General features: G+C 55.7%; 2 protein-coding genes and 1 long non-coding RNA gene across 5 annotated transcripts in view; 1 reads left to right on the plus strand and 2 right to left on the minus strand.

The window, feature by feature from the left end:
• Positions 1-2,829, minus strand: part of MASP2 (mannan binding lectin serine peptidase 2) — a gene marked incomplete at its 5' end in the record, with an annotated part of 18,405 nt that extends 15,576 nt beyond the window's left edge. Inside the window, 3 exon segments of the mRNA NM_001163648.1 lie at positions 930-1,061; positions 2,283-2,460; positions 2,600-2,829. Of these exon segments, the coding sequence (NP_001157120.1) occupies positions 930-1,061; positions 2,283-2,460; positions 2,600-2,829 (540 nt within the window).
• Positions 6,683-13,322, minus strand: SRM (spermidine synthase). 2 transcript variants are annotated; one of them, XM_003481950.4, is made up of 8 exons: positions 13,051-13,322; positions 12,349-12,469; positions 11,822-11,914; positions 10,625-10,778; positions 10,014-10,097; positions 9,786-9,931; positions 9,584-9,706; positions 6,683-9,482 (listed from the first exon to the last, which is right to left on the minus strand). In XM_003481950.4, exons 1-8 carry the CDS (start codon positions 13,215-13,217, stop codon positions 9,462-9,464), a joined length of 909 nt encoding a protein of 302 aa, XP_003481998.1. In that variant the 5' UTR covers positions 13,218-13,322; the 3' UTR covers positions 6,683-9,461. The 2 variants fall into 2 exon arrangements, with proteins under 2 accessions (XP_003481998.1, XP_013854429.1); XM_013998975.2 differs by having other exon boundaries at positions 9,786-10,097; positions 13,051-13,286.
• LOC110261096 lies at positions 12,477-16,598 on the plus strand. 2 transcript variants are annotated; one of them, XR_002344900.1, is made up of 3 exons: positions 12,477-12,885; positions 14,886-14,962; positions 15,905-16,598. It is a non-coding gene; the product is annotated as an uncharacterized LOC110261096 (long non-coding RNA). The 2 variants fall into 2 exon arrangements; XR_002344899.1 differs by lacking the exon at positions 12,477-12,885 and adding an exon at positions 13,464-13,722.

Genomic DNA, 18,636 nt, shown 5'->3' on the forward strand with positions numbered 1-18,636 from the left:
GGCTGGACACAGTGAGAAAAGAAAAAAAAAAAAAAAAAATGAGGCTGGGGGCGGAGCAAGCCCTTCTGGCAAAGAAGTCTGTGCCATGGAGGGGACCCCCACAGACTAGGGCTCATGAGGCTCAAAGAGGGTAGGAGAGAAGGGGGGCCACAGTGCACCCCACTGCCCCCCCCACTGGCCCCCACCCAGAGACTCGCAGCAGGTGGAGGTGGAGTCGGGTTTATTGTTAGGTCCGTGGGTGGGGGCAGGGGGGCTCAGGTGGCAGCAGTCTCCCTGACACAGCCTGGCGCTGGAGGGGAGGCTAGCGGCTTTGCTCTGGAAGAGAGAACAGACAGGGAGACACGGGAGGGGCCCTGAGCAGGGGGAGGCAGGGCCAGCGCCAAGGGCTGGGGCCACTCACTCCCGGGGCACCAGCTGGCCTCCCACCCAGGCCCTTGGCAGGGACACAGAGGCAGATCCAGGCTGTGAGGCCGAGGGGGTGGGCCTGCTGGGGGCCCAACTGGCAGCTGGGAGCAGACCCTGCCCGCCCCCCGAAAGTTCACAGAGGAAAGCCTGTGAGGGGTGGGGCCAGGCCCCCCCTCCTCCATCCTGGAGCCCCCAGAGAGGGCAAGCCCTGCCTGGCCAGGTACCCCAAGGAGGGCCTAACACACACTCACCAAGCCAAGGAGCTGGAGAGAAGCAGGAGGGAGGAGGAGGGTGAGGAAGTGGGGGACACGGATGGGGGGTGGGCAGTGAGAGGGGACAGAGGGTCCCAGAAGGGGCCACCATCCAGGAGATGTGTCCAGTGGGCTGAGGCCAGCAGTCCCTGCAGTCACTTGGGCAGAGTAGCCATGGCCTTGAGGAGCCAGCTGCGGAGGTGGGGGTGGGGCTGGGCCAGGCACGGGGTCCCTCCACTCCCCCCACCCCTCCCCGGGGCAGCATCGGCTCACCTGAGCAGGTGTGCTTGTTCCTGTGAAGGACATAGCCTGCCCGGCAGGAGCAGTAGAAGCCGCCCAGGTGGTTGTGGCAGTGGTGGTCACAGGCAGGGGCCTCTCCTGGGGGAACCTGGCACTCGTCGATGTCTAGGGAGCGGCAGCCAGGCGGGCAGTGAGCAGGGCAGGTGTGACAGCGCTGGAGCCTGGGCTCAGCTCAGGGCCTCCAGCCTCGTGGCTGACCCCAGAAGGGCCGAGCACCAAAGGCTGAGGGTCACTGCCACCTCCCTGAAAAACTTGGAGGGGGACATAAATACACCCCCCCCTTTTTTTCTTTTGCTTTTTAGGCCACCCCCTCAGCATATGGAAGTTCCCAGGCTAGGGGTTCGAATTGGACCCACAGCTGCAGGCTTACAATACAGGCACAGCAACACTGGATCTGAGCCACATCTGCAACCTACACTGGACTCTTACCCCCCTGAGCGAGGCCAGGGATGGATCCCACATCCTCATGGATACCATTCCGGTTCTTAAGCTGCTGAGCCATAACCGGAATGCCTACCACCCTTTTCAAACCAAAGGCGGGATGGAGTTCCCGTTGTGGCACAGCAGAAACAAATCTGACTGGGAACCATGAGGTTTTGGGTTCGATCCCTGGCCTCGCTCAGTGGGTTAAGGATCCTGCATTGCCGTGAGCTGTGGTGTAGGTCGCAGACTCGGCTAGGATCTGGCATGGCTGTGGCTGTGTGTTGTAGGCTTGCAGCTGTAGCTCCGACTAGACCCCTAGCCTGGGAACCTCCATATGCTGCGGGTACAGCCCTAAAAAGACAAAAGACAAACAAACAAACAAAAAAAACAACCAAAGGCAGGTTAAGTGTCCTGCTCAAAGTGGCCAGGCTAGTGAAGGGGGGAGGCAGCAAGGAACCCAGTGGGTGGGCCTTGATCCAAGTTTCACTGAACTTGTGCAGCAGCCTCAGAAGGAGCACAGGGAGGTTGAACCACTTGCCCAATGCCACACAGCAAGTCCCTGCAGAAGCCAGAATCTGAAATCAAGTATCAGACTGAAAGCACACAAGCAGAAGCCTGTAGAGCGTCACTTTCCTGTCTGTGAAGGGGCTCCTTGGCCCTTGGGTCACAGGGGCCTGGGAGGATGTCCCTGGCTTGGCACCTGCCACAGAATGGGGCTCAGTCTAGAGCAGAGGGCATGGTTTTCCCTGATATTTGCGTTGCGGTGATGCTGTCAGACCAGGTGCGGACCCCTGTCCCGCTGGGGTGGCCAGAATCCAGCCACCGGGAGAGGGGGCGACCGGAGGGGGGCCGGCCCGGCCCAAGCCAGAGTTCCCGCCCCCCCGTGGGCTCCTCTGGGCTCACCCTCCGCTGAGTAGAAGGCCTCGAAGCCCGTGAACGGCTTCTCATTGGAGTAGTCGGAGCGGAAGGTGACGTCCAGGCTGGAGCCGTCGGAGTAGAAGCTGTCGTTGCCGGGCGCCCGCTCCGTGTCCGTGCTCTCCTGGCCGCACAGCGTGGCCAGCACCTTGGTCCCGGAGCTCAGCTGCGGGGTCGGGGGTCACGGGCCAGGAAGGCGAGACCCAAGGCTGGCCGGCTATCCCTCCCTCTGAGGCCAGGCCCGGCCCCCGGGCATCCCTGTCCCCCAGCCCGAGGGTCCAGCCCGCCCGCCCGCCCGCGGGCACCTTGACAAAGTCGTACTCGCAGAGGTAGGAGGGCTCCAGGTGGAAGTGGGTGAAGTAGAGACGCAGGCGGTAGCCGGGGGGTGCCGTCAGGGTCCAGCGCTGCTCCTGGTTGTTGGCATACTTTTCGGGGAAGCCGGGGGATGCCAGGCGCCCGAACACGGGCTTGGGCCACTGTGGGCCCGAGGGTGTGGCTGCCAAGCCCGCCAGCAGGCCCAGGAGGACCAGCAGCCCAGGGCCGCGCAGGGGAGGGCGGTGAGGCCTGTTCGCAGCCCTCACCCCTGCCAGCGAGGCTCTGGGGACTCCCACCTGCCTCATGGTGAGCCGTCTTGCGGCTGCCGCGGGTCTGAAGCCCCAGGGTGCCTCACCTTTGATCTGTTTGCTCATCCCCGCCCCCGCCTCCCTGTCCCAGCTTCTGGGAAGACCCGTGACTCCCGCCCGGCCAGACTTCCAGGCACGGAGGAGAGGACGCTCCAGGAGCCAGAGGCTGAACTGGATGACAGCCAGCCCTGGCAACAAATCCTGCCTCTGTCCCTCACCCCTAACCTCTGTGGTTCCCCGCAGTGCATGACTTCGGAGGTCAGCTGGGGACTCTGTGACAATGACCTCAATGATGACGGCTTCTAGGTGAAGATGGGGGAGTGCAGGCATGTAGCTACCCTTCCCTCCTGAAACCCTACTATGAGATAAAAAGGGAAGTTTTAAAAATGGGAGCCCAGAGTTCCCTTGTGGCGCAGCGGGTTAAGGATCCCGCATTGACACTGCAATGGCCTGAGTCGCTGCTGTGGCATGGGTTTGATCCCTGTCCCAGGAACCTCCACATGCCTCAGGAGACACCAAAATAAATACATAGGAGTTCCCATTGTGGCTCAGTGGGTTAAGAACTTGACTTAGTGTCTGTGAGGATGTGGGTTTGATCCCTGGCCTCACTCAGTGGGTTAAGGATCTGGCATTGCCACAAGCTGCGGTGTCGGTCACAGACATGGCTCAGATCCTGCGTTGCTGTGGCTGTGGTGTAGGATGGCAGTTGCAGGTCAGATTTGACCTCTAGCCTGGGAACTTCCATGTGCTGAGGGTGCAGCCCTAGAAAGATTTAAAAATAAATAAAAATGAAAAATCCCCACGACAATGGACAATGAGGAATTTGAGAGAGCGGGCAGCAACAACATTTTGGAAGCTGGAAAGACAGATGGCCAGGTGGAAGTAACTCCCCCAGGAAGTTGGCAGCGGAATCAGGAATCGGGGGTACCAAGTCCCTCTGGATGCGTGGCAGAATCTTGCCAATCCATTTCCCATTCCCCAGCCCCAGCAGAAACTTGGAGACTCATTCTCTCTTTTTTTTTTTTTTTTCCATCTTTTTGCTATTTCTTTGGGCTGCTCCCACGGCATATGGAGGTTCCCAGGCTAGGGGTCGAATTGGAGCTGTAGCTGCCAGCCTACGCCAGAGCCACAGCAACGCAGGATCCAAGCCGCATCTGCCACCTATACCACAGCTCACAGCAACGCCGGATCGTTAATCCACTGAGCAAGGGCAGGGACCAAACCCGAAACCTCATGGTTCCTAGTCGGATTCATTAACCACTGCGCCAAGACGAGAACTCCTGGAGACTCATTCTCAATGGGAGTACAGGAGAGTCCCAGGCCTAGCTGAGCAGACAGACCAGGCTTCCTCCAACTCAACTCCTAGAACCTGGCAGCCTCCCAGTTTCTCCCCTCTCCCCAGGAAATGTGACCCGTCCAGGAAGAAGGACCTCAAGTTGATGACTTTGGTAAGGTTCTATAAGCAAACAGCTCAGCCGCACAACCCACAGTGAGAAAGTCAGCCGATAAGCCCCCCCAGCACGTGCCCAGAGCTTCCAATGACCTTTTCAGCCCCAACCTTAACATAGGAGCAGAATATGCAAGGATTACTGAGAAAGACCAAACAAGGAGTTCCCGTCGTGGCTCAGTGGTTAACGAACCCGACTAGCACCAATGAGGACTCGGGTTTGATCCCTGGTCTTGATCAGTGTGTCACAGGATCTGGTGTGGCCATGAGCTGTGGCATAGGTTGCTGACACAGCTTGGATCCCTCGTTGCTGCGGCTATGGCGTAGGCTGGTGGCTATAGCTCCGACTGATTCCACGACCTAGCCTGGGAACCTCCATATGCCTGTCAGGATCAGCCCTAAAAAGACCCCCCCCCCAAAAAAAAAGTTTGGGGAAATAAAAATATGATAGCAAAGAAAAATTCAATAAAATCTTTGGAAGATAAAATTGAAAAAAATCTTCCAGAATATAGAGTAACAAAAGAAATGAAAACTAGTAAAAATAAGAAGTTCTATACAGGGTTCAGATCCCACTCCTGGCACCAAAAAATAAAAATAAAAACAAAAACAAACAAGTCCTATACAGTATGTCAAAGACTCAATACTAGAAATTCCAGAAAAAGACAACAAACAGAAGAAATTTTTTTTTTTTTTTGCCTTTTTCCTATTTCTTTGGGCTGCTCTTGCGGCATATGGAGATTCCCAGGCTAGGGGTCTAATCAGAGCTGTAGCCGCCGGCCTACGCCAGAGCCACAGCAATGCGGGATCCGAGCCGCGTCTGCGACCTACACCACAGCTCACGGCAATGCTGGATCGTTAACCCACTGAGCAAGGGCAGGGATCGAACCCGCAACCTCATGGTTCCTAGTCGGATTCGTTAACCACTGCGCCACGATGGGAACTCCAGAAGAAATTATTTTTAAAAGTAATACAAGGGAAATTTCCTGAACTGAAGAGAACAAAGTTTTCCAATTAAAAGGGACTCTAGTGGAGTTCCCATCATGGCACGAATCTGACTAGCATCTATGAGGACTCAGGTTTGATCCCTGGCCTCGCTTGGTGGCTTAAGGATCATGTTACCGTGGAGCTGTGGTGTAGGTCACAGGCAGAGCTTGGATCCCGTGTTGCTGTGGCTGTGGTGTAGGCCAGCATCTGTAGCTCCAGTTTGACCCCCACCCTGGGAACTTCCATATGCTGCAGGTGTGGCCCTAAAAAGACCGAAAAAAAAAAAAAATTGGAGCTCTCAAAATAACACTGGAAACTAGAAGCCAGGCTCCAATAAGTCCCACCCTGGGTGTTCACAACCTCACATATGGCTCTCTCCCAGATGGAAGAGGGCCCATGGATGAGACACGGCTGAAACGGCGTGTTGTGTGTGACAGGCCATACAAGACACCGCTGCGCCCCTGGCTCTCAGATCACTTTGGGTGAGGACACTCCATGCCTCTGAAGAGGGCCACGTGGGGAGGTACTGAGGCCTCCTGACATCTTCCAGTGTCATTTGCTACTCATGTGACTGAATTGTCGCAGAGACTAAGTAAGGCGACCTTGCAGCTCCAGTTAAGGCTTCAGGTGACTGCAGCCCTAGCGACAGCTTTGCTGCGACCTCAGGAATAACTCTAAACAAACCAGCTTAATCACTCCCAAATTTCGGGCTCCCAGAAAAGATATGCTTATTGTTTCAATGTGCTACATTTGGGGTTATTATTCTTTTTGGTTTTTAGGGTCACACCTGTGGCATGCAGAGGTTCCCAGGCTAGGGGTTGAATCAGAGCTGCAGCTGCTGGCCTCTACCACAGCCACAGCCATGCCAGATCCTGAATCCACTGAGCGAGGCCAGGGATGGAACCTGCATCCTCATGGATCTAGTCAGGTTCATTACTGCTCAGCCCCAATGGGAACTCCCAGGCTTAATTTTAAACAGCCATAGATAACTAATAACGGTGGAAAAGAGCAAACCTCCAAATGTTGAAAGATCATTTCCAACATTCTTCTATAGTCACCCATCAATTAAGCATGAAGGTGGAATAAAGACATTTCTATGCACATCAGATTTTTAAAAAACTTTCATCCTTGTCCCTTTTCTCAGAAAACTCCTTTAGGATATGCTCCACCAAAACAAGGGAGTAAACCAAGAAACTGGAAGATATGGGGTCCGAGAGATAAGGGTCCTGACAGTTCCGTCTGGGGAGGTCAGGAGGCTATCAATGGGTTCTTTAGGAAGATGAAAATGATAGGACACCTGTAGAGTCCAAAAATCCTTAAAGACATTTTTTTTCAGTAGTTATTTTTCCTAAGTGAGTGTTATTTACAGTATGGTACAACTCATAATGAAGAAATGCATGTTAATACTTCGTATCACTGAACATTCCAGCAAATATGATGGTGAATTAGAAATTACAATGAGACTAAGTAAATTACTTAGACTCTCACAATAAAAAAAAATTGATGAGTGTATTGACCAGAACCTCAGAAGTGTTGGGTCCAAAGATCCCGAGTTTTAGCAGGTTGGTAAAAAGTTTGGGGCTAAATTAGTGATCAACATATTAAAAATTGAGTAAATTTTTAAAAAGCCCCCAGGGAGAACAAGCAGCTATCCCGGAAATTTTAAAAAGTTATGATTTTTAACACCATAACTCAGCTCATCTCAGCTGCCACCGGCATTTGCAAAGTGGAAACTGGTGCAAATACTGACTGCTGAGCCAACCACGACTGTTCCCTGTGATGGGGGCAGGGCAGCGAAGAGCCAAAGCCTCATCTTCCCAGTGGAAAAGCAACAGACTCCAACTAAAACTGACAAGTCATGAAAGCAGGAATACAAGCATATTAGAGACTTGACAGTAAATACCAAAATAATCAGCTAACAGAGGCACACAGACTGCCTCCAGGGAGAAAAATGGGGCAGCGGGGGAGGGGGGGGCTGCTCTTTATCTTCTAACAATCCACGTGTGAACTATTTTGAGTCCTGAAACCAGGGGCAGGACACTTGAACACCTGAACTTCACCACTCCAGAAAGGATTTTTACTTTCTCCCTGCTGCAGGCACAGCCTGTTCATGACCTGCTGCCGGGCGTCCAGGACCTGTGTCCTGTCCGCCTGCTTCCGCTTCAGTGGCTCTGTCTGTGTCTACATCACATCCACCCAGATGTGGGGTCCAGGGCCTGTCCTCCACCTCCACCCCCTCCAGGTGCGTCCCTGTGCGCAGATGTTGGGGAAGCAGTGGGGTGTACTGCAGACTCCGACTTTCCAGGCCAGGCATCCTTGCAGGCACCTCTGCTGCCTGCACCCTCCCCTCTTCCTCTGCAGTCCTAGCCCGATAAATGAACCTGACTTCCACCAGCTCAGTGAGCACCGCGGGACACGGGTTATCTCATTTCACACCCGGGGTAACTCAGTCAGGATTGAGTGGCTCAGTCCACGTGACCCAGGCCTGGAGACCCACCTTCACTCCCTGGGTGTCCTCGTATAGATGTTCCCAGGGCCTGGTCAGAAGATGGGCCGTGGGCAGGGCTGCTGAGTGGAGGTCTTGGCCCGCGCCCCTCCTGGGAGCCCCAGGGTGCAGACGCAGACCAAGCAAGGTGGCTCCTGGGAAGCCAGCCTAGCACAGCCCCGGGCAGGTGGAGTGACTAGCACTTCCTTGGGGATCATCAAGTTTAGCTTCCTTGGCCTGGAATTTGCCTTGCAGCCCAGACAAGCCCTGACTCCACCCAGCCTCCTTAGGAACAGCAGGACTCTGGGGCAGAAGGGGAGGCCCGCTCGGGGTCTGACCAGGGAGGAATATTGAAAGGTGCTCAGTGCAGTGGCTTGATGAGGGCAGAGCAGCCAAAGCCCAGAGTGGACAGGTGACTGGCCTGAGGCCACAGGGGAGCTGGCGACATAGCTGGACCCCTGCTCTCCATCCTCATTTTGACCACAGCCCTGGCCCCTGATAAATGAGGGCTCCAGGGTGGTGGTGCAGGGTAAGGGCGAGGCTGGAGGGGTTATCAAACCACCATTAGGTTGGGGCCACTGCCTTGCCCTGCACGCTCCCTGCCTCCCAGCTTCCCGGGTGAGCACATCCTCTGGCCAGGTCTCTGCCAAGGGCAGGTGTGGGGTGGGGCTGGTGATGCTAGCATTTCCAAGGAGCAGGGACCTTCCCTGCGAAGTTGGGAGTGGACCAGGGGCCTCGTCTGCTAGTCTGTATCTGGCTATGGTGGCTCCTGTCCCAGCACCAGAGCCTGGGGTCCTGGCAGCTAGGAGGGCTGGGGTGTCTGTAGGTTCAGCACCTTGGAGAGGGGACAGTGCTGTGCCCAGAGTCACGGTATGGGTCACACATGCTTGCTTTCTCAAGTTCTCAAGACTGGGGAGGGGGGAGCTTCTAGGAATTTGCCAGAGGGTACACTCATTGAGGGGGGCAGGCAGAACTTGAACCAGGTCTGAAATCTGAGCCAAGTCAAGGCACCTGATGTGCCAGCCCAACCATGCTCCGGCCAGCTGCCTCTGGGGTGACTGCTAATATCCATCCCAGGATCGGACCTGGCCCCAAATCTTCTGCAGCCCAGGAGAAAAGAAGGCTCTTTGATTTTGACAACCCTCCAGCCCCAGCCCCATGGGCCTGTCACCACCAACCTCGTATGGGGCTTGGTGAAGCAAGGACCAAGGCAGCTTCTCAGGACAGACTGGGGTCCAGTTTAACAGCTGCTGGGTCTCTGGGGACCACAGAGGTCAAAGGGCCAGTGGAAGGTTACACAGGGAGGCAGGCCTGCTCACTCACGCAGCAGATACTCAGAGGCCTGCCGGCGTGGCCAGTGCAGAATCTGCCACACCCAGGAGCCCTACCTGGGGCCACTGGAGTTCCAGGGACACACAATTCGGAATTTTGTTATAAATACACGTGTTTGGTGAGTGAGGGGTGACAGAAGGCGGAGGTGGTGCTGTACACAGCTGGCATAGGCTTGGAGGCTGAATGCCACACCAGGAAGGACAGACAGTCCGCCCAGCGTTCTGGGGCCTGTGACACTGGGCTGGTGGGAGGCTCCCCGGCCGAGGTCCTGGGCTTGGCGGCAGCGGCACCTGGGCTCAGTCCGCATCATTCAGGGCCTGGCGGGACACAGGGCCTAGTCAGGAGGCTGCTGGGTTGTGTGGGGGCCAAGGTGGCCCCTCAGGGAGCCCTGGGTCCCCCTGCCCCGCCGGCGGCTCACCTTACGGGCAAACTCGGGCAGGACAAAGGCCGCCCGGTGCACGTCCGAGTTGTAGTATCTCAGCTGCCTCTGCTCCACCTGCTTCTGCGTCAGCAGCTGCACGGGCTCCCGAAAGTTGGTGCTCTGGGGACAGGGGGGCTGGTCTCAGGGGAGGGCTCTCCGTGCCCACCCGCCCCCACCCCCGGGACAGCCCAGTGCTCACTGGGTTTTTGCTGCAGAGCATGAAGCCGATCTGGCCGCTGGGGTAGGTGGGGATGGTGCAGTAGGCATAGTCCACCACGGGGAAGAGCGACTTGCAGAACTGCCGCATCTCCTTGATGAGGTCTAGGTGCAGCCACTGGCACTCGCCTGGGTATGGGGCAGGAGGCGGCAGCGTTGTCAGCACCCGCAGGCCCTTCCCCGCCCCCTCCCCCCAAGGGCGGCCCCTCACCCTGGCAGCACAGGATGCCCTCCTCCTTGAGGGCAGTCTTCATGAGCTGGTAGTAGGACTCCTTGAAGAGACTCTCGGCAGGGCCTGTAGGGAGGTGGGGCAATAAGGGACGATGACCACTGACCGGGACTGCCTGAGCCTGGCTTGGGGTGGCGAGGGCCACTGTCACCCTGCCATGCAGACCCACACAGCTGCCAAGGGGCCCAGCTGGAAACTGAACCCGAGTGGCATTCAGAAACCAGCCACCAAGAGGGTGTGGGGATCCACTGCCCCAGTACAAGGGGCTCCACATTTTAACCCCATTCCTGGGGGAGTCTCATCAAAGGAATCGCCACCCTGGGCCTTGGTTTAAGACTAGATCCCCGCGCACACCCTGATGCTGGCCTGTCAAGAGCAGAGAGGAGGCCTAAGAGGAAACTGGGGCCTCCATGGACCAAGGCCAGAGCCCCACTCTCCCCAGCCGCCAGGCCCCCTCCTGTCTGCGGAGCCAGGTTGGAAGGGGAAGGTGCCCTGCTAGTCCCTCTACTCGGCAACTCAGGCCTGGGACACACGGGGAGAGGGTGGCCTCCCCACGGGCAGCTGCTAGAGTCTCCCGGCCATCCCTCGCTTACCCATGGGGTCTGAGGAGTCCGTGATGATGACGTCGAAGGCGTCCTGGTTCTGTTTCATGAACTCAAAACCGTCGCCCACATGCAGGGTCAGCTTTGAGCTAGAGTAGCTGACAGCCATGCCTGGCAGGAACTTCTTAGAGACCTGAATGACATCCTGGGGAGGGAACAGGAGGGAACAAGCTGGGCCACGGGGGGGTGGGGGGGAGTAGGGGCCCTGGAGCCAGAGAAAGTCCAGTGGGACTCTCTCTTACAGCCCTGCCACCTTGGGCAAGCCATTCCCTTGGCAGAAGCCCAATTTGCGGTCTGATTCCTTCTCAGCTTCTCGGAAGACTGGCTCGCCTGCAGCTCAGCCCACTCCTCTACCACCCCGTTCCCTCTTCTCAGACCCAATCGCTCCAGCCGAGTAACTTTTTTGCTTTTGTTTTTGCTTCGTAGGACCACAGGTGCGGCATATGGAAGTTCGCAGGCTAGGGGTCAAATTGGAGTTGCAGCTGCCGGCCTACACCACAGCCACTGCAACGCCAGATCCAAGCTCAATCTCATCTACAGCACAGCTCCTGGCAATGCTGGATCCTTAACCCACTGAGAAAGGCCAGGGATCAAACCTGCATCCTCATGGATACTAATCAGGTTCTTAACCCACTGAGCCACGCCCACTGAGCCACGAATAAAAGGAACTCCCTTTTTTTGCTATTTCTGAGGTTTGCAATTCCAGCCTCCACCTGGAGAGCCTTTCCCTGCCTCCACAAGGCCAGCTCCTCCATTCAGGCCTCAGCTCCAACTCACACCCCACCGGCTGGCCTCACTTTTATCCTGAACTTGCGCATAAGCCTTTGGTGTCTCCCAACTGAAATATCAGCTCCAAGAAGGCAGGGGCTGGACAGGCCTACTGACCTGAATCTCAGCACCCAGCTGCTCACTAAAACCTGCTGCTGGGAAGGGCAGCGGCACTAGTGGTTGGAGACCCCTAGGACTTCTGTGACAAATCAGCTCTTAGTCTTACTAAGAACTGGCATCCCTGGCACATCCAGGATGTGCCAGGTGCTTTACCTCCTGGTTTTCCTACTAAATTCTCCCAACATGTTCTTGAGACCGAGAAACAGGCCTAGAAAGGTTAAGCAACTTGCCCAAGGGTAAACAGCCCATTTAGGGCAAACTGAGGCTTGAACCTGCCCCTGCAGGGCCTTAGCCACTCACCTCATCAATCTCGCACTGGACCACGGACTCCACGGCGGGGTGCTTGACCACCTCCCTCAGGACGCCCCCATCCCCGCCCCCGATGATCAGCACCTGGTGGGGGGTGGGGGAGGAAGAGTCAGCCAGGAGCAGGGCCCTGGGGACCCGCCCTCTCCAACAGGCTCCAGCAGGACTCAGTGGCCTGCCCCCACCCCCACTCCCTCAAACTGCACTGAGCAGAGAGAACCATCTGGAAAGATTTCTCAGTTCCTCTGATGCACAGACCTCATTACTTCACTTTCTGCTCTTAGAAAAGCTTTCTGGCCCCAGGAAAGGGGCACAAAGTGTCCTCTTTTCCTGGAAACTCAGGCCAGGGCTGCTCCTTCCCGTTAGGCCCCTTGTCCCTGCCAGCGCTTTCTCTGACAGCTGTTTGGGAAGCACCTGGGCTGAGCGCTGGGCACATCCGGGGCCCCCAGCACTGTCCAGTGGGGCCCATTCCTGGACTCAGGGCTGGATCTGGGTGGGAGCGGGGGGGGGGGGGGGGGTACCTTGCGAGGGTTGGGGTGGCTGCAAAGGGGCAGGTTGGCTATCATCTCCTGGTAGGAGAATTCATCTCTCTCGGTGCACTGGATGACGCCGTCCAACACCAGCACGTTGCCATAGCTCTTACTGCGAGCGAGAGGGAGTGACAGTCAGGGACGTGCGTTCCCTGGGCAGGGGGCAACGTGCGCCCACTCGCCCTGGGTGAGAAGAATCTCCCCCAACCTGCCAAGGGGCTCCAGGACTGAGTCCTGGGGGTGACACGTGGCGAGGATCGGCTGGCAGGCCCGCTAGGTGGAGGCTGGACTCGGGGTCCCGGCTCTGACGTGTCCAGGACTGACACGTGGAGCTCGGCGCGTCGGGTGGGCGCAGACTCCAACTCCCTCCTCGCCGAAGAGGACCGCCCGAAACGCCGGCCCCCAGCCCAGGGGGTCGGGATACGGGGTGGGGAGGGGACCGAGGGGAGAGCCGGGCCTAGTTGTCGAGAAGTTCTGACAGTCTTGCGGAGGGAGGAGCTGGGCAGAGACGGCCGGGGGCATCCGGAGGTAAAGGGCGCAAGACAGGGGTCCGACAGGAAGAGGGGCGGGCTGGGCCGAAACCAGGGCGGGAGTCTCGGCGGGCTGCGTGGATACGGGCAGCCAGAGGCCGGCGGTCTGGGCTGAGAGCCACCGCGGGGGCTCGGGGGCGCGGGGCCAGGCCGGCGAGAGTACCTGCGGAAGACGAGGATATCCTGGTACCGCGAGCGTTGATGATGTAGCAGCTGCTCCACCTGAAGAGACAGGGCCTGGCCGGGCCACAGGCTGCACGTCTCGTGGAACCAGCCCTCGCGGATGGCAGCGGGGCCGGGAGCTGCGGGGCCGTCGGGGCCGGGCTCCATGGCGGGCGGGCTGGCGAGCGGGCGGCGCGGGGCGCGAGCCCGGGACTGCAGGCCGCGCGGAGCCGCAGCACAACAGGACCAACTCGGCCCCGCCTCCCGCGCCGCAACCTAACCTGGTTGGTGGGCGGGGCCTGTTGCCAGGGGCGGGCCCCAGACCCTCCATTGGTGGCCCCGGCTCGCGTTGGCCCGGAGGCCCCGCCCCCGATGGCGCGCTGAGAGCGCTCATTGGCCACGAGCCCGCAGCTCGGCGCTCAGTGGCTGGGGCGGGCGGTAGGTCGGCGACAGCAGGGTAGTGCGGTCCGCTTCCAGGGGCCACGTGGGGCCGGGGCCGGGGAGGCACCAACGGGCACCGAGAGGAGCCGAGGGGTGCCGGGCTCTGGAGGGAAAACCTGAGCTGACATCTCAGGCTCTGCGCTGAGTGTCTGGGCGCCGGGATGTGCGGACCGCTGGCTTGAACCCTTGGGCTGGAGACGCTGGAGCGGGCGGCTACATTGTCGGGCGAAGAGTTACGTTGTTGCACTGGAGCGATAGAGTAGAATGTATCTCTCACCGCGTTCCCAAATTTGGCTCCGGATTGGACTTTGGCAGTGTGTGTGGTTTGTCTGGGGCACCAACGAAGGTTTTATTTACTTGAGAAGGACCGTCACAGCCCCACGACTTAAGCCCGATAGAGGCATTTCCCCCCCTAGATTCTCGGATCCGGGAGCGTATGGCTGCTGAATGAGAACGAGTTCTTTTCTAAACGAGTTTCTAAATTTACCAGCAGTGCCCCGGAAGAAGCCAACGCATGCATATTCAGCACCAAAAAGACTGGCACAGTTTTTTTTTTTTTTTTTTTTTGACAAACTGGGCCTCGTTCCTTGAAGGGTGGGCGGGAATGTGCTTTCTGTTTTTATGAAAATGTCAAGGAACTTCTCTGAATCACATTAGGCATGCTAATTACAAATATTAAATGCTAATTGCTCTGTACACCTAGGTCTTTGCCTGCCAGGGAAGGGAGATGAAACTGGAATAAGCTACTGGTGACATTATGATGGGGGTGTTTTAGGAGTGATGTATTGCAACCTCCACTTGGAGGTGGGAAGTCCTGTGTCTTAAGCCCAAATGGAAAACACACTAGTGTTTATGAGTTGCTGTAAGCCTCAAGCTTTCCAGCAATAATGAGCCTTAGTTGAGTTTAAGCTCCTGCTAAAGGGGAGGTGAGCCGAGGCAGGAAAAGAATTGCCAGGAGATGGCTCCCACGGAACTGTTACCCGGCCCAGGGTCAGGATCATGCAGCAGATAAGATAGGCAACGAGTGTGTCACTTACTGCTGGTTTGATTGGGTTCAGCCGTATTCTTGGGTTATGGTGTTCACATCACAGCCTGCACAGGGAGACATTTATGCCTTTGAGTTGTGATAGCCTGTTCACTTCTGTGTCCCTGAGCCAAACTGCAAGCTCCATGAGACTGGGGGTGGTGTCTATAGCTGGCAGTACTCGGTTATAGGCTGAGTGAACGTGGGAGGCCAGGGCACAGTCCAGGCACCCAGTGGAGTCAGCTGGCTTGGCTTTCTTCCAGGTGCTGCACAGCTGAGCCCAGCGGAGGTGGGGTGGAGGGTGGCATTCCTAGGGCACTGCATGGCACTGGGGGACAGTGGAAGAGCAAAACTATTCCTCCCTCCTGCAGGTTGAACAAAGCTGCTCCAGCATGTGCCTCCTCAAATGAAGACAATGAATGACACTCTTGGCTCTCCTGTAGAGGAGGTAAAGCTATGGTCGTGGCCTCAAGCGCCAGCGGTAATGGGACCTCTGGGTTAGTGTGTATAGTAGCTCAAACCTTCCAAGTTCAAAGAAAACAAAAGTCCTGCATACATTTCAGGCAAAAAAGAAAGTCCCCAGGTGTACAGGACCACGAGCCCAGAAATGTCACCTTCAGATCACAAGGAGTGGCTCAGGGGAAACAAACCTGACTAGCACCCATGAGGACTTGGGTTCAATCCCTGGCCTCACTCAGTGGGTTAAGGATCCAGTGCTGTCATGAGCCGCAGTGTAGGTCATGGATGTGGCTTGGATCTGGTGTTGCTGTGGCTGTGGTGTAGGCTGGCAGCTGCAACTCTGATTCAGCCCCTAGCCTGGGAACTTCCATATGTCATGGGTGAGGCCCTAAAAAGACAAAAACAAACAGACCTGTCCAGTGGGTCAATTGTCCCATCCTCCCAAGGGGCAGATAATTTTTAAGAGGACAAGTGTTGGGTAAATGGCCACTGTTCAAGGCAATGGACTAAATGGGGCTGTTGTAAGGTGAGTACGTGTCTAGCACCTGGAATCTTTTTTTAATGGTCACACCTGGGTCATACGTAAGTTCTAGAGCCTGGGATTGAATCCAAGCTACAGCTGTGACCTGCATTGGCAATGCCATATCCTCTGACCTACTGTTCCGGGCCAGGGATCAAACCTTCACCTCTGCAGAGACCTGAGCTGCTGCAGTTAGATTCTTAACCCACTGTACCAGCACCACGGCAGGGACTCCTGGAGTCATTTTTTTAAGCCTTAGGTTCAGCCAGGTAGACACCTGTGGTTATGACTGGGATTGGTGCTACTTGGTTGAAAATGTTTATGGCATGTTTCCTATGGACCAAAAACAGCAGCATACCTCCCTAAGCAAAGAACCCTTCTGCTCATAAATCCTCTCCCTCCACCCACCAGGCCTGCCAGATCCTTGTCCCAGAGCACAGGCCCTGTCACAGCCTCCAGGGTTCAGAGACACGGAGCAGTTCTAGACTGACTGACACGCGTTCCTCCACGTGCTTGTGCATCTTCCCTGGTCCCTGGGGATCCAAGCAATCTCCCCATAATGTGAAGCTTTAGTGAAATGGAAATATAGCTGTACTCCAAACCCCCAAGGCTCTTGGCTCCATCCCATGGCTCAGTAGTGCCTGGACTTTGGCAATTTGAAGTAAAACTTCAGAAACATATTAGGGGAGTTCCCTGGTGGCTCAGTGGGTTAAGGATCCAGGGTTGTCATTGTTGTGACTCTGGTTACAGCTGTGGCTTGGGTTTAACCCCTGGCCCAGGAACTGCCACAAGCCTCAGCCAAAAAAACCCCAAGAAAGAAACAACAGAATGTATTTGGCACTGTCATCAGTTTGCCAACTTTCTCCTTTGCAAGACCAGACACTGAAAACTTAGACGTTGTCTCCATTATTCACTTCTCTTCTGACCAGCAATAACCCCACTAAGCAAGGCTGGGGGCACACTGCCCTGCTTACAGCATGTGGTCCTCAAACTAAAGCATGTGTAAGAAGCATCTGGAAAGTTAAGACCAGTGTCTGGGTCCAGCCCTCCATCCCGATAGTGCTGGTCTTGGGTGGAGGTTGGGGTTCTGCTTTTCTTTCTTCATTTTTTTTTCGGGGGGGGGGGTCTTTTTAGGGCCGCACCCATGACATGGGTAAGTTCCCAGGCTAGAGGTCGAATCAGAGCTGTAGCCACCAGCCTACGCCACAGACACACTGCAACACATATCCAAGCTGCATCCGTGACCTACACCACAGCTTGTGGCAAAACCAGATCCTTAACCCACTGAATGAGGCTAGGGATTGAACTGCATCCTCATAGATACTATTTGAGTTCTTAACTTGCTGAGCTACAGTGAGAACTCCAGGGTTCTGCTTTTCTAATGGGCTCCCAGGTGGTCTTCAGCAGAGACCAGTCTTTGAGTAGCACTGGCTTCAAGGTTCTCTGAACTTCTCCTACTTTTCAAGGTGCAACCCCGATGCCCCTTTCATGAAGCCTCCTTAAGCCATCCTTAGTAGAGAATAATTTCTCACCTAGAAAAATTCTTGGAGTCCCTGTCATGGCTCAGTGGTAATGAACCTGACTAGAATCCATGAGGATGTGGGTTCCATCCCTGGCCTCGCTCAGTGGGTTAAGGATCCAGGGCTGCCGTGAGCTATGTCGTAGGCCAAGAGCTACAGCTCTGATTAGACCCCTTGCCTGGGAACTTCCATATGCCTCCGGTACACCCAAAAAAGACAAAAAAGTACAAAAATGGAGTTCCCAGAGTTCCCTCATGGCTCAGTGTGAAACCAAGCAGGCCCCATGGGGCTCCTGGGCATAAGCCTGCGTCCCTCAGTTCTTATTTTTAAGGAATAAGCTTCAGCCTCCAGGACCTTCCCTGAGTTCCAAAGGGCAGGCTCACCCAGTTGCTAATGAAGGAAGGGAGGGGATGCAGAGACTAGGGAGGAACAGTCTAGAAACAATGGTACAGCCTTGGGGCAGGGTCCTGGCTCCTCCTCAGTGAATATACAGTATCTTTGAGATCTTCTGCAGAATGAAATGTCCCAACAAATGAAAACCAGAGAGGAGGACCACCAGAACCAGTCCTGGGGCCACTAAACACCGGGCTTTGAAGAATGAAAGCTTACATCTAAACTATTTCATTTAGAATGGATAAGCAACAGGTCCTGCTGTACAGCACAGGCAACTGTATCTAATCACTTGTGCTAGAACATGATAGAAGATAATATGGATGCTAGTCGGGTTCGTTAACCACTGAGCCACATGGGAACTGATAGAAGATAATACAAGAAAAAGAATGTATAGATATGTATGCCCGGGTCACTTTGCTGTACAGCAAAAATTGAAAGAACATTGTAGGAGTTCCCGTTGTGGTGCAGTGGTTAACAAATCCGACTAGGAACCATGAGGTTTCGGGTTCAATCCCTGGCCTTGCTCAGTGGGTTAAGGATCTGGCGTTTCTGTGGCTGTGGCATAGGCCGGCGGCTCCAGCTCCAATTCGACCCCTAGCCTGGGAACCTCCATATGCCGTGAGTGTGGCCCTAAAAAGCAAAAAGACAAAAGAAAGAAAGAACATTGTAAATCAACTATAATAAAAAAAATTTTAAAAACTTGAATCTACCCTGACCTTCTCTGTGGCCCTATTTTCCACCTCCTGTTCTCTCCCAAAGGAAGGCACCCATGTGGCCTCCTTTGCTTGGCAAAGCAATAAAGTAGTTTTTTTTTCTCCACCAAACTGTCTCAGTTTCTATTCATCACCAGTGGACAGGAGCTGAGTTTTGGCCACAAGGGGATTAAGGATCTGGTAGTGTCACTACTGTGGCTCTGGTTACAGCTGTGGCGTGGGTTTGATCCCTCCCCCGGAAACTTCCACATGAAAAAAAAAAAGAAGAAAAAGGGAGAGAGAAAGGAACCGAGAAGATACCAGGCTACCAGGCTCTGCTGGCTGGAAGTGCCCACCAGCCCCTCTTCCCGAAGGCATTTTTCCACCACTCGGCTTCATTTGTGTGATCTGAGTGTGTGTGCGACTACGATGGCCCCGGAGCCTCCCAGGACAGAGAGTCGGGAGGCCCATGTGCTCCAGGCCCTGTGGTCACCGCCCTTTCCTGAGTCACAGGAGCTCCTCCTGCCTTCCTCCTCGG

Source organism: Sus scrofa, chromosome 6, assembly GCF_000003025.6.
Source record: "Sus scrofa isolate TJ Tabasco breed Duroc chromosome 6, Sscrofa11.1, whole genome shotgun sequence".
NCBI lineage: Eukaryota > Metazoa > Chordata > Mammalia > Artiodactyla > Suidae > Sus > Sus scrofa.

What these genes read in the sequence shown, in the direction of transcription:
- SRM (XM_013998975.2), bottom strand. Translation starts at nt 13,217, where the DNA reads ATGGAGCCCGGCCCCGACGGCCCCGCAGCTCCCGGCCCCGCTGCCATC. An exon ending in GCCACCCCAACCCTCGCAAG is followed by an intron (nt 11,915 to 12,348) that starts GTACCCCCCCCC and finishes ACCCCCCACCAG; the next exon opens with GTGCTGATCATCGGGGGCGG. An exon ending in TCCAGTGCGAGATTGATGAG is followed by an intron (nt 10,779 to 11,821) that starts GTGAGTGGCTAA and finishes TTCCCTCCCCAG; the next exon opens with GATGTCATTCAGGTCTCTAA.